The following is a 15501-nucleotide window of genomic DNA, read 5'->3' on the forward strand; positions in this document are numbered from 1 at the left end:
TACGCCAATTAGCACAAATGGTAAGTTCCGACAGTGCCTACAAGTGTGCCTACTGGCCGCTAGATGGCAATACCGGTTTCATATGTATACACCTGGTAATGAGAAGGTATTGGTTTTATGTAAAATTTCACTTTGTCGGTTTTCATAAAATCTCCACGTTTTGAGACCCACTGAGTCAGAAAAAACGATTTTTACGAAGGTGTTTGTCTGTCTGTAGTCAGTATTCTGTAGGCACGATAACTTCCCAAAAATTGATGAGATTTGATTCTGCTTTGGCACACTTTTTTAAGGCCTAAAAAGAAAGAACAAGTTCGTGAAACAGCTATTTTGGATCAAAATTCAAAAAGTGAGCACGTTTTCAAAATTTTTAAGACCAAATTTTTTCATGATTTCAAAATTCTATGAACGGTTATTCATAGTACTCAAAATCCCAAACAATTTACTTCAATGACTTTTTTCTATAAAAAGAAAATCATTAGAGTTAGAGCATTTTCAAAATCCAAAAAAAAAAAACTAAAATGAACATTTGAACCCAAACAACGCATGCTATGAAAAAAAGTCAGGAGAAGAAAAAAGTTGATTTTTGAAAGCCCTACAAGATTATCATAACAACTTTCCTCATTTGGACGAAAAGTTGAAAATTCCCAATTTGATCGTTCAAAAATCTTTAAAGCCACATTTTCAAGATTTCAAAATTCTATGTGCTGTTATTTATAGTAATCAGAAACTCAAACAATTTATTTTTATGACTTTTTTCTATTAAAAGAAAATTACCAGAATTAGAGCATTTTTAAAATCCAAAAAAACAAACTAAAATGAACATTTTAAGCCAAACAACGCATGATATGAACAAAAATCAAGAGAAAAAAAAACGTTAATTTTTGAAAGCCCTACAAAATTGTCATAACGAATTTTTTTATTTGGTCGAGAATTTAGAATTTTATTGTTTTTAAATCATTACTTTTCGATAGGATGCGTAGTTTTTGTTTTTAGTCGTAAAAAAGGATATTAAAAATTAAAAATAAATTCAATTTTTGGACTAACGATATAAGCTACAAAAAAAACTTGTTTATCCAAAAAAAGGCTAAAAATTTTTCTTATTACTGTTTTATAGGATGCGCAGTTTTTGTTTATTCGTAAATGAATCAAACTAAAAAGATTAATTTTTTGACAAACAACGCAATTGAGAATCCTCTTTTGTCGAACCTCCTTCAGCTTTAACGAACACATTCTCATTATGTATTTCGTACTTCGCATTCGATTTTGCCGAAAGTGCAAACTTTTTTGCATTATTACATTCTCATCAGAGAAGGTATTAGATTTGCGTAAAATTCCCCCCCCCCCTCCCAGTTTTTGTCAAATGTCCACAGCCTGGCTGTGAACACGACAACTTTTGAAAAAAGTAATCTATTAGATTGCCCTTTGCTACACTCGTTTCGTGTCCTAAACTAAAGGTCAAGTTCGTTAGCCAGCCAAACAACGCATGATACGAAAAAAAGTCTGGAGAAGAAAAACATTGCTTTTTGAAAGCCCTACAAGATTATGATAACAAGTTTTTCAATTTGTTCAAAAAGTTGAAAATTCCAAATTTGTTCGTACAAACAAATTTTTAAACCACATTTTTTCAAGATGTAAAAATTCTATGCACGTTTATTCATAGTACTCAGAAACTCAAACAATTTATCCCCATAACTTATTTTTATAAAAAGAAAATTATCAGAGTTAGAGCATTTTCAAAATCCAAAAAAACAAACTGAAATGCTCATTCTAAGCCAAACAACGCATGATATGAAAAAAGCCAGGAGAAGAAAAACTTTGCTTTTTGAAAGCCCTACAGGACTACGATAACAACTTTTTTAATTTAGTCGAAAAGTTGAACATTCCAAATTTGATCGTACCAAAAATAATGAAAAATTCAAAAATTCCATTTTTTTTGTCAAACTATACAAGATACGAAAAAAATGAAAAAGCTCAAATTGCGCGCCCTGGAAAGTTTTTATTTAATCGTAAAAAACAACATTAAAAAAAATTATAAAAACAAGGAAATAAGAATTAGTATGATTCAATTTTTATGCATATTACGAATTGTAATGATATACATTTATTGAAATGATAGATGTTTCAGAGCAGTTTAGAATACAATTTAAAGCAAAATAAGAAACAAATACAAAAAGAATCATGATAAATACAATTTGCTTTTTATTTTGCAATTTTTTAATAAGTAATCCCAGGCAGAGTTACATAAAAAATGTATTGTAATTGATATAAAAGTGTTATGTATATTGTAGAAAAGTTTACATGCTGGACAAAATCGAGTGCGAAGCACGAGATACGTGATGAGAATGTGTTCGTTAAAGCCAAAAGAGCTTTAACAGAAGAGAGTTCAAAATCACAAAATTACAGTTTTCGGTCCGTTCACCTTTGATTTTCAAAGGTCTGTGCCCGAATACGGAAGAAATGCAAAAACCAAGTGCGGAGTGCGATTGCCATCAGTCGCGTGCCGTAGGTGTGCTCAAACTCTCTTTTAACGAAAGAGAATTCATAATTACAAAATTACAGTCGTGGATGTTTTGAGTCTTAATTTTAAAATGTTTGCGCAAGAATGCGCGAAAATATAAAGACCGAGCGCGTAGCGCGAGGTAAATAAATAATCGAGCGCGAAGCGCGAGATAAATACAACATCGAGCGCTTGAGTTTGAGTTCTTTAAAACGCGATTTAGTTAAGATTTGATCAACTAGATTAGAGCGCACCGGAATCCCATTCCTGGCTTTCGTTTAAAGGCAATCTAAGGGTGCCAAATATTAAAGATAATTTTGATAGTGCCAAATAATTAGAAATAATAATTAAACTTAACAATTTTTTTTATAAATAGGGAAAATACTTATGTTACGTAAGTCCGGAAGTATTTGTAGCTAGGAATTGCCTAAGAGTATATTATAACTTACCAGCTTTCAAGTTTGTACGCATTTCAGACTTGAATTAGGTATTGTCTACGGTCGTATACACAGATCCGAAGTTTAATTTGAAATTTTTTAGTGAAAAAAATCAATATTTTCAACAGATATAGATGTATTTTAAAACCTAATCAAAGTAATATTCGCACAGTAAAGCTTAAACATTATAAGATTAGAAATAAATGTAATGAAGTGACTTTCAAAAATACGAAACAATTACAAATTATTTTAATTGATTCATATTTTTAATTCGGTGCATTAGCAACGAGATATGTTAATATTTATAATTATATTGGAATTGGAATGTCGGAAATTTAATGAAAGTAAAGAATCTCGATAAAAAAAACTTATTGATAAGCAAAGTTGCATATTGCATATTGCATTCGATATTTATGTCCTTATATTGCAAACCGCAGTTCATTTCGAGATTGAACATCTTCAGTGAACTGCATCAAGATAATATGGTTGTGTCAATGTTACTCCGACTTTGAGGCTAGAAAACGTGTTTATGATTTCAAACTTTTTACTACTCGACTAGTGCGCCATATCGGGTGGTGGCAGAAGAGCGAAACTTTTTGGTCACGTAAAGGAACTTCTCCACCACGAGAGTCTCCAGACATGCCTGTATACGATCGTGGTATTTTCACTTTAATCACAAGCAAACTTCACTTCGTTGATTGCTGAGGAGAAAAAATTGACCAAAATCCAAATACATGGGATTCCGTCCATTTTTGTCCTATTTTGCTAATATCTTCGTAAAAACTAATTTTTTCCATATAAGTGTATTTGAAAAATAGTTTTGTCCCATGCATTTATTTAATTGTTTCCCCCCTCAGTATTCAACGAAGTGAAGTTAGCTGACGATGAAGTGAAAATGCCTAATATAATAGTTTTTATATTCAAATATTCTTTAAAGGCTCAACAAATTTTTCAAGCAACTTAGAAATGTTGTATTTTTGCAAAGTATCTAAAAACAATCTAGATTTCCAGTAGGTTCTGGTAGGGTGAAAATGCCTAATAATCTCGATCAGCTTAGACTTTCAATATCTTAGTGTACCTTTTCACGTGGGACTGTTTTGAATTAATCGTGAAATTAATATTTTTATAGGATTCATTCATTTCTAGTTACTTTGTTGGCTTATGACAATTTTTATTGATTGGTAACCAGGATACCAACTCGATGTGTCAAATTAAATCAACGATTAATTCAAACCAGGAATTATCTGTGCTATCTGGGTTCGATGATTTTTCAGTAACACCTTTATTCTTCAGTTGAATAGCTTTTGATTATAAAATTAATATTTAAAAACACTGAAAAAATCACTCTTTACGAAGATAATTAAAATAATATAATTTCATGTCGTCCCTCGATTTGCGGACATCACGAATCACCAGCCCAACCTGAAATATCGGAGTTCAAAACACAGGGTAATAAAGAAAATTTTTTTAAAAGAAAGTGACATTGTCTTTTTTTTTATTTCACAAATTTGAATATACTTCCTCCATGAAAACCAGAAGTACGTAAAATACGTAAAATATTTTGGTGTACTATCCTGGCAGCATACCCGACGATGATCTAACACACGCAAGATGAGACGCGCTCCCCCTTCCTATGTTCGCCGCTGTACCGGAACTTACATATTTTAATGGGGCGCGAAAAGTTTGATAAGTGTTGTTTTTTATTAATGCCCCTATTTTTGAAATTTTTGAAGTATTATATGTGTTTCAAAATAAATATTATTCTTCCCTAACCTTAATACCTAACATCCCCAATAATCAAGAATGTTTGTGAGACGAGTGTTTTTTTTATTCTGTATTAATTCTCTTGCAAATATAATTGTAATTTAAAAATCGCACCAACTCAAGCCAATCAAAATTAATGAAAGGTCAACTAGTAAAGGCTCTTTTTGACCTCCCGTCATTCGGTCGTCGACCGACCATTGGTGTGAATGTCCATTCACACCAACGGAAAATTCAGAGAAATCGAGTAATATTTTAGTAAGCTTTCAGTGACTTTCAGAAGACAACTAAAATATTACTAGATTTAATTGAATTTTTCGAAGGTGTGAATGGATATTCCGATAAGTTGGTCAGTCGACGACCGATTAACGTAAAGTGTAAAAGAGCGTTTACGGTACAGCGCCAACAGGTAGGGGGAGAATTCCATGAGTGGGGAGAGTCGCCGTCTTACGATGCGCCATTTGATTATGCGCACGAGCATTTTTGCCGACAAACTGTGCATGAAAATATAAACATGTGGGCGCTGCCATGTTTGTCGCGGGACGTCAAAATATGGCGGACCTCCCCCCCTCATTGCATCACCCCCGCAATGGCATGCCGAGTCCCTTGTTTCCTATGTCCATGAGGGGCAACAATCAGAATTGAGTACCCTTTGCTGAGTGGGTCACGTGACCAGATTCCTACCTTACCGCCACTTTTTTTATTTCCCAACTTATATTCACACGAAACGCCACATCGAGTTAAAAATTTTTGATACTAAGCAAGAAGCATTAAGAATGGTGGGTCTGGTTCTAAATTTGTATAATGATGAAAAAAGTTTTTTGTTATAAATCATTTTTTTTTGTTTTTTTTATAATTATTAAAGTTTAATTTATCCCAAATTTTCAACTCGATGTGGCACTTAGTGTGAAAATAAGTTGGGAAATAAGAAAGGTGGCGGTAAGGTAGGAATCTGGTCACGTGACCCACTCGTCACATGGCCTACCTAGGGTACTATATTAGACAGGAATATGCAACCGCCATTCTGGTTCCTGGATAGTTCGCGGGAAACAGAACGATAAGCATGTCATATAGATTAATTAAAATTAAGTTTAGAATATAAGAAAAATGGTCTGCTGCAGTGCTCCGTTTTGTAAAAATAGAAGCGAGGATGGATTTAAACTTTACTATTTTCCACTAAGGCGAAGAGAAAGACTGTCAATGTGGATCAGAAATTTTAGACGCGACAAATAGAAACCGAATTTAAATTCAAGATTATGCGAAGTTATTACTAATATTTATGACTATCACAATATAATTCAAATATAGGGGGTCTGAAGATTATCTTTACATGTAATTAAATTGCCTATGGGCATTTTTTTGATATATTAAAGCGAAATGAGATCCAGAATAAAATAAGGCTAGGAACCCGTTTTTCTACAAAACGATACATTAACCCACGCAAATAAAAAGGACGCATGATGTGAAATATAAATAGCTGCCATAATAAACTACTAAAAAAGTATTTTATTAATGTTTGACCTATGGTCTATTATTATTTTATTATTTGCTAATATTTATTTAAAAAATAATATGATTATAATTTTGGAGCACGCCTATTTAGAAACTGAGTGGAATTTAGTTTGCAATCATAATTTTTGCAAGAGCTACTTTTTGGCAAATGTGTGGGTTAAAAAATCGTATAGTCGAATATAAATATTTCATATATTATATCACATGTAATGTTATTTATAATTTATGTTTTGATAACAATGCTTCAGTATATTTTAAAAATAAATAATCTATATCATGCAAGTGTATTTATATAATTGGATATCAATTTAGCGATTTTGAATTTGGCGGGGAACCAGAACGACAGCTTGCATATTCCCATCTAATATAGTACCTTAGCCTACCCGGTAAGAAGGCTTGCATTAAAAAGTATTAAAAAATTGCATTCATCCAGTGGAAACGTGAGAAATATTGAATACTTCTGGATCCCGTTTTTGTCCTCCTGTTTTGAATTTCACAGCAGTTGAATATATCTCTTCAATTGAATCCCTTTCTGTACTTAGCAGCGACAATATTTTTCTGAATGCCATAAAGAAACCAAAAAATAGAAAAATTTTAATCCCTTTTAATTTTGCAAATTTCGATACTTTTATTTACTGTTTTTTGAAAAAATAATTAGATAAAAAGCTTTTTAAAACAAAGGATTTGTCAAATATTTACATATTTTTGTAACTGATCATATTTGAACAAAGCGAGCATTTCAAGATAAAGAAATATATTCTTGTATACAATCCTTTCAGATTTTGCAAATGTCATGATTTTGAAGCGCGTTTTAATGCTTCAAACGAAAATTGTGTTTTTAATTTATTGGAGGTTACGTCTGATAGCTCCGATCGGCTTTAAAAGAGATTGGAATCTTATTATTTTTGCTGCCAAATGAGGATTAATAAACGAAGGACAGAAACAGCATTCTTAGGGATTCCAAATTTTTAATACCTTTTAATGCAAAGCTTCTTACCGGGTAAGGACTCTAGATCTATCCTTGCGCAAGTAAAGAAAATTACAGCCAATCAAAAGCGATACCAGCTACACCGTCAATCATCATATTGAATAATAAGCCTTAGGGTACTGTCACATCTTTGTCTACCCACCAGGTGCAGCCAGACAGCTGCCCGAGACCGTTTACACCTTGGATTTTCCGTCTATGGAAAATCCTAAAATCGCGCGGGAATTTTAAATATTAAAAAATTTTTAAATGAAATAAATCAAGTTTTTATATTTAAAATTGACAATTATGATAATGAGTTAAATTTTTCCAACATAATGTAAAAATAAGAGATAAAATACTCAGCCCTGAATTGATTATTTCAGAAATTGTCAAGTGTTTTCAGAAAAGTCATTTTGTCAGTCGTAGTGTTTTTTTATTCTTATCTGGTGTTGGTGTCCTGTGCCGCGAAATCAAAGAAAATATATTGCTGTAAGTGAAATAAATCAGTTTTTATGCTCTTCTACAATGTAAATATTTTTTAAAGGTGAAATTTCAAATTCGTATAGGATTCGTCAACTTTGTGCAAAATTAATGGAATAGAATGGATAATGCACGGAAATATTTTTACAGTACTCGAATAAGTAAGTTAGAGGTATGGAAAAAATATTGAATATCTTACGCCTTCGTATGAGTAATCCATGTTTGCGATCTAAAAAATATATATATATGTATATATATTTGGATTACTTTGTATTATAACACAGAACTTTGTTTCTACTAATCCTGAAACCAAGATATATGTATATACATTGCATTTTACAAGTTAGTTTGCTGTAAGCTGATGGTTCCTGTACGTATTTGAAATTTCACCTTAAAAACAATATTTACATTGTACAATACAGAAAAACTTATTTATTTCACTTACAGAAATATATTTTCTTTGATTGCGCGACACAGGACATCAACACCGTATAAAAAGAAAAAAACACTACGACTGACAAAACGAGTTTCCTGAAAAACTTGACAATTTCTGAAATACTCAATTCAGGGCTGGCTATTTCATCTCTTATTTTCACATTATATTAGAGAAATGAAACTCACAATCCTAATTGTCAATTTTAGCTATAAAAACATGGTTTATTTCATTACAAAATTAAGCAATATTTAAAATTCCCGCGCGATTTTAAGATATTCCACAGAAGGAAAAACCAAGGTGTGAACGGTCTCGGGCAGCTGCCTGCTTGCACCGGGCAGGCAGGCAGAGGTGTGACAATCGACATATAGAAATGGAACGGTAACGCTTTGGGAAGAAATGAAATGGGCTCTAGAGCGAGAAAAAATGTATGAGACGTAGACCTGCCTTTATTTATTTCAGGACTCTGTCAAGTGAATTGGTAGCCCCGGGTATTGCCTAAATATTATGTACGGCTAATTATAAAAAATATATAAACAATACATTAGAAATTTGCAGTTATAATAAATTGAATTTTAAAGAACATTCATGTAAAATAACCTGTTTCAGCTAGATTATTTTAAAAATTTGGTAACCTTAAATTCTTCTTGAAATTGGATTGAAAATGCTACAATAATAATAGTTTTGTGAGTTCAAAAATAATGTAAACTGTCAAAAATTTGACCAATATTTCTATAACATAAAAAATAACCCTTTGTATTGCACAGGTACAAAACTTCATATTTTGAGGCTTTGTTTTTGTTGTAACATTTTTTATTTTACTATACTCAATAACTTTACTTACGTATGAAAACATATCCCCACATAAACCTCTTGACAGCGCCCACAAACTACACAGGCTGCCATAATTTTTTATATTCATTTACAATAAATTATAATTAAATAAATTATAAATAAATCACGAGTGCCCCAATAATGTGACGTTATCGCACTTTTCAGAATTGATTTATTTATAATTTATTGTAAATAAATATAAAAAATGGTGGCAGCCTGTGTAGTTTGTGGGCGTTGCCAAGATTATTATTGTAGCATTTTCAATCCAATTTCAGGAAGAATTCATTATTTATATTTAAAATTCATATTTAAAATCGCGCGGGAATTTTAAATATTGCTTAATTTTGTAATGAAATAAACCATGTTTTTATAGCTAAAATTGACAATTAGGATTGTGAGTTTCATTTTTCTAATATAATGTGAAAATAAGAGATAAAATAGCCAGCCCTGAATTGAGTATTTCAGAAATTGTCAAGTTTTTCAGGAAACTCCTTTTTTCAGTCGTAGTGTTTTTTTATTTTTATACGGTGTTGATGTCCTGTGTCGCGCCATCAAAGAAAATATATTTCTGTAAGTGAAATAAATAAGTTTTCTGCTATTGTACAATGTAAATATTGTTTTTAAGGTTACCAAGTTTTTAAAAAAATCTATCTGAAACAGGTTATTTTACATGAATGTTCTTTAAAATTCAATTTATTATAACTTCAAATTTCGAATGTATTGTTTATCTTTTTTTTAATTAACTGTACAGAATATTTAGGCAATACCCGGGGCCACCAAATCACTTAACGAGTCCTGAAATAGATAAAGGCAGGTCTACATCTTATATGTTTTTTCTCTCTCTAGAGCCCATTTCAGTTCTCCCCAAAGCGTTACCGGTCGATTTATATATGTCGATGTACGTCTCATATGTTTCTTCTCTCTCTAGAGCCCATTACCGTTCTCGCCACATCATTACCGGTCCATTTCGATATGTCGATGGGTGTGACAGTACCCTTAATGGTAACCAAGATGGCCACGAAGCTGGTATGCGCGAGTCTGACGAAAAGTGAACGTTTTTCGACTAGACCATGAGGCTTGGATCATGTACCCGACCATGCACGCGACAGTGACAGCTGACGGATGACAGTCTCACAGTCCGTGACCATTCGTGATAGATGACAGCCACTGGCGATTGCGCTGGCAAGCAAGATGGCCGCTGTTATTGCAAGAAAGTTAGATGCTTGTACTGTTTGTGGCAGTTTGTGGTTCGCTGATATTTATTTACTGTTATGGTGAAAAAATACAGAAATCTGAAAGAATTATAGTGAAACTTTTTTAATATTCACCTTATTTTCCTTCCTTTACCAATAAAATGAAGCGAATGAAATAATAGGTGAGTGACTGCTTGAAAACCGGCCGCTTTTCCATTTATCTTTTTTATACAATTTTTCAATGGTTCTTGAATGACGTTATGCCTGTTATGAACAGCGTAGTAAAATAAATAGACTGATTAGTAGTTTTCCTTTTTTAGAAAAAATTTCAATCTTATTGAAATATTTATATTTAATTGCTCTATACTTTTGATTGAAGAGGTTATACATAGAATATTAACAATATTTCGGTCAAATCTTTGCTGTAGTTGCATATATATTTTATCTTTATAGACGTGTTCCACCTAAAAAATATTCCTCTTAGAGGTCAGCCAGAAGAACCGGGTACACAATGACGGAAAACGAATCAGTATACGGAACATCATTGTCCCAAGAGTCAATGAAAGTGATTGCCGAGAGCATTGGTATCGGAAATTTACCAGACGAAGCTGCAAAAGATCTCGCAGAGGATGTGAGCTACAAACTAAAGGAAATTATACAGGTTTACTCTTTTTGACGTATTTTAAAATTATGTAAGATCTTTTTGCGCAATTGAAGGTCGCTGGACCTGAAAAGCGGCACTCCCCTTGGTACGAAATGTTTTTTTTATATTCCTACTTTCTGTATAGGATGCAGCTAAATTTATGAGGCATGGAAAGCGACAACGATTGTCCACGCAGGACGTGGACCACGCGTTAAAAATCAAAAATATAGAACCAACGTATGGATTCTTCGCCAAAGACCACCTTCCTTTTCGATTTGCGTCTGGCGGTGGTCGTGAATTACATTTTGTAGAGGAAAAGGAAATAGACCTTAATGATGTATTGTCAACATCTGGTGGGCAAAGCTGGCCCAAATTACCTTTGGAAGTAACTCTCCGATCTCACTGGCTTTGCATCGACGGCGTGCAACCTACGATACCGGAAAACCCACCGCCCGTTTCAAAAGGTGATTATTGATTTGCTTTATTCATATGCTATTTACAGGGCTCGGAGGCACGCTATTATTGACGTTTTTTTAACGATACCACTAATGGCACTAGGTTCTCGTAATTGGCTGCTAATGCCGCTATTTATTCACTTTATCTTTACAAATATTTTCTAACTTCTTCGCTAATTGGCTAAAATAACATATCTACCACATTGAGTACATAAATATGTACAAGAAAATATTCCCAAAGTCTAATTGAGGCACTCGATTGCAGAAATGCCTCTGGTTTTTCTGTTAATAATTGACGAATTTAGTATTACATTAAAAATGCAGATCAATAAGTCCATATTTGATTTGTCAATGTGTAGTTAAAAAGCTTTCTTATTTTATGTAATTCCTGAAATTTTTGTTATGGAAAAATCTTTAACTTTGGATTTGGAAAAAATGCCAATGACCGAAACTTTTGGTATCGTTTAGGAAAAAAAGTGGCAAAGTCTAATGCATTTTCTTAGTGAGAACGGAAAGTCTTTTTTAATGATTATTTGGGTGTAATAAATACGAAACCGGGTTAGATTGCAGAATAGGGGCGTCACCTCTATTTTGATAGGAAAAACAATTTTCTTTCCCAAGAAACTACTAGAATCTTCAGTTGAATGATAAAGGAGTCGGTTTGATAAGTAAACATTTAAAATTATTGTTACTCTCGTTACTATGATTTCTCAAATATGGCTCTATCGCGATATATCGGAATGATCGTATTTAACGAGAAGTTGGAAATGAGTAGGGATTTGACCAACATTATTTTTTTTACTGATCATAGGCGTGCCTTCCCGCCCCCACGAAATGTTGGAAAAGGGTAGGGTTTTGACAAAATTATTTTTGTGCCCTGTCAAAGACGTGTTTCCGACCGTTTGGATGTTTAAAAGCACCTAAGCAGTGAGTTAAATATGATCATTCTGATATCGTGATATACCCATATTTAATATATCCTAGTAACAAAAGTAACAATAATTTTAAACTTGTGTCTTGTCAAATTGGTTTATTTATCGTTCAGTTTAAGATTCTAATAGTTTGTTGCTGAAAAATACGGTTTTCCAGCCAAAAAACAGGTGACGCCTCTATTCTGTAATTGCACACAAAACCGAAGAAGTAGAGTAAAGAATAAAGGATCTTATATCTATATTTCCAAAGCTGTGCAAATGCATGTATTAGGATTGTTAATAATGACCTGTGATGAGGAAGAAGCCGTTAACAATGTATTAAAGTGAAATAAATATTTCTGTGTGGAAATTTGCTTTTCACACGTACATTTTATCATTACATGTTCCTTTAAACTCTTCGTTTTTACGTTGCAACGCGTTGTGAATTAAAAGTTCTGTCGAATAAGAAAGATTTTAATGACAAATTAATAGAGCAAATATCAACCTATTGATCTGAATTTTTAATATAATACTCCCAAGTGTATAAAGAATTAGCCGACATTGCGCATAAGTCTAGGGAGAATGTTTCTACGCAAAATTTAAGTCGATTAGTCATTTATTAACAGAAAAAGAAGTTGATAATTGCGTTGTAAATTGAGTTTTTCCCTCTAACGAAGCGCTGAATGCGTCATCCGCTCTCTACTGCCTACTGATCAAGCGCAGATGCAGTTCAGCAATCCGATGCCTCAATTGTATAGGTTTAGGCAAATTAGTTGAAAATATTTTTAATACAATTGGTTCAGCATTTTAAATTACAAAACGCCCGAAATCAAATAATTTCAAATTCGACTATTAAAAAGTAGACAAATTCATATTTTAATCGACTGTTTCAAGGTATCATTTCTAAATGAAAGTCTTAACTGTTGATATGTTTAAAATTAAATATCGTTCAAAATTAATCATATATCAAATTGAAAGAGTTTTAAAGTCAGCAATTAACCTTTGTCATAATCAACAATATAACATGAAATTGGAATTTAAAAATAAGTAAGTTCCAAATTTAATAATACTTGAATATAAATTTCTTCAAACAGTAAAAATTCGAAGTAAAAGCTTTATTTTTTTATTAATACCGAACATTCAAAAGTTTTCTGCTTTCAAATAGTTTAAATTATAAATCTATCCCGATAGGTAATAAAAACTCAAATACAGAAAATTTGAGTTTGAAAATGAATGACGCTTAACTTAAAAAGGAATGGAAAGCGGAAAATTTTCAAATTTGCAAAAAGTTAAATTGGCCAAAAAATAGGGTCTAGAAATTATTCGAAATCGAAAAAAAAACCTTTTAAATTGACAAAAAAATTGTAATGCAGATATCTCCAATTCAAAATGCATGATATTAACTGTAAACTTGCCTTTTTTTAATGAATGCAAGTTGGTGAGTTTAAACTTTCAGAAATAAATATTTTAGACGTGGATCAATTTGTTTTAAAATAGTACGTGCAGAAATTTCTAGGATTTAAAAACACTTAAAATTAAATTGATTACTTTTGGAGAAAATTTAATAATTTTATTTCAATTAGTAAAAAAGAATTAATTTTCAAAGATTTTTTTTCATATTTGCAATTATTTCAAAGCAGAGATTCATTAATTATTATTTTATTTGAGTAATTTTATTGGAATCAGTGAAGTAAGAATTATTTTTCAAAGAATTTCTTCATCTTTGCAAGTATTTCAAAGTAGTGTTTCATTAATTATTATTTTATGGTATTATTTTTCTCTTACTCTGAAAGTCTCTAGTTTTTCTGAAATTGAACTGTCAGCGTCAAGTTTATAACTTTTTTTAATACCGTTGAAAAACCTGGAAAAGGCTTGGATTTAGATATCAAAATTCTGTAGCAACCTCGGTTTTAGAAATTGAATAGAAATATTGTTTTGTTTAATTTGCATATGCCTTATAACTTGAAAAAATCTGAAAATGCATAGGAGTTTATACTAGAAAGAAAAATACTCAAATCCTTACAAACTGTTTATTATTGTATGTATTTTTCATGCGTGTAGCGTTTAATCTAACTTTATAAGTTAAGGGAAAAAATTACAAATAGAGGTCTTTATCAGAAACTTTTACTCTATATTCCTAAACCATTACATTTCGATTTTGCTCTATAGTGAGTCCGAGCCCTGTATTTATAAGATCATTTTTGGTGCAGCAAATAATAACTACGTAATCAATTGCATTACAGATATCCAGAAATTGGAAAGCGTCGATCCTACAAGGAAACTCAACAATACGACTCAAAATATGGGAGTTGGCAAGCCAGGTGGTGGAGGGAAAAGTCAAAAGCTACGAAATGTGGAGACTGTTCACGTTAAACAATTAGCAACTCACGAATTAAGTGTGGAACAACAATTATATTACAAAGAGATTACGGAAGCTTGTGTTGGTGCCGATGAAGGTCGTAGAGCTGAGGCATTGCAATCTCTTTCTGCTGACCCAGGCTTACACGAAATGCTGGCTCGAATGTGCACATTTATTGCGGAAGGAGTACGAGTGAACGTAGTACAAAATAATCTAGCTATTCTTATTTATCTCATGCGCATGGTTAAGGCGCTACTTGACAATCAAAGTCTTTATTTAGAAAAATACGTAAGTGAATTAAACCTTGGTTTCAAGCAATTTCTTTCCAGGAATAACAATCGCCTAAATTAACCACGCTCCTTTTTGAGTTGGCCCTTGCTTTAGGGTACATTATTTTTCATCTTTAATTCACTTGATTTATTTTGAGTTCTTTGCATATCTTGTATTATTTTTAATTCTTTTTAATTACATGAAATTTTTCTACAGTCTTAAGATAGTTGAATTGCTTGAATTATTTTTTAGTCCTGGAATTCCCGGCTAAATTACCATGATTCTAAAGAATTCAAGGAATTTAGAAGAAAACTACGTTTAAGTACAAATCTTAATAATAAAAGATGTAAAAAAAAATATTCCAACTATCAATTCAGGGAGATAAAAGCGAGTGCAATAATTACAGAGGGATTAGCTTATTAAGCACCGTAAGTAAAATATATTCAAAAATACTTATTCGTAGGGTAATGAAAATAACAGAAACAAAGATCTGGGAAGTCCAAAGTGGGTTTATGCCAGGAAGGTCATGTACGGATCAAATATTTAGCTTAAGGCAAATAACAGAAAAAAGTTTAAGAGTAAGAAAAAAAGTTTTCTGTGCATTTGTTGACCTAGAAAAAGCTTTTGACAAGGTAGATAGAAGTAAACGTATTTATGGACAAGTGTTTAAGAATGGCTCTCTTCGACGAAGAGGGTGTGGATCTCGAAACAGTAAGGGTACGAGGGTTAGCGTTCGCAGATGATAAGGT

General features: G+C 32.2%; 1 protein-coding gene across 5 annotated transcripts in view; it reads left to right on the forward strand.

Annotated features, from left to right (window-relative positions):
* The first annotated feature begins 10081 nt into the window (after positions 1-10081).
* The window catches only part of LOC117175051 (transcription initiation factor TFIID subunit 6-like), a 13354-nt gene continuing 7934 nt past the window's right edge, over positions 10082-15501 (forward strand). For 3 of the 5 annotated variants that reach the window (XM_033364581.1, XM_033364580.1, XM_033364582.1), the window contains exons 1-4: positions 10082-10296; positions 10568-10775; positions 10903-11221; positions 14367-14770. In XM_033364581.1, coding sequence (XP_033220472.1) covers positions 10626-10775; positions 10903-11221; positions 14367-14770 — 873 coding nt within the window. In that variant the 5' untranslated portion in view covers positions 10082-10296; positions 10568-10625. Of the gene's footprint in view, positions 10297-10567; positions 10776-10902; positions 11222-14366; positions 14771-15501 lie in introns of those variants that run through there. The other 2 variants (XM_033364585.1, XM_033364584.1) reach the window with 1 other exon arrangement.

The sequence above is a fragment of the Belonocnema kinseyi genome, chromosome 6 (assembly GCF_010883055.1).
Source record: "Belonocnema kinseyi isolate 2016_QV_RU_SX_M_011 chromosome 6, B_treatae_v1, whole genome shotgun sequence".
Classification (NCBI taxonomy): domain Eukaryota; kingdom Metazoa; phylum Arthropoda; class Insecta; order Hymenoptera; family Cynipidae; genus Belonocnema; species Belonocnema kinseyi.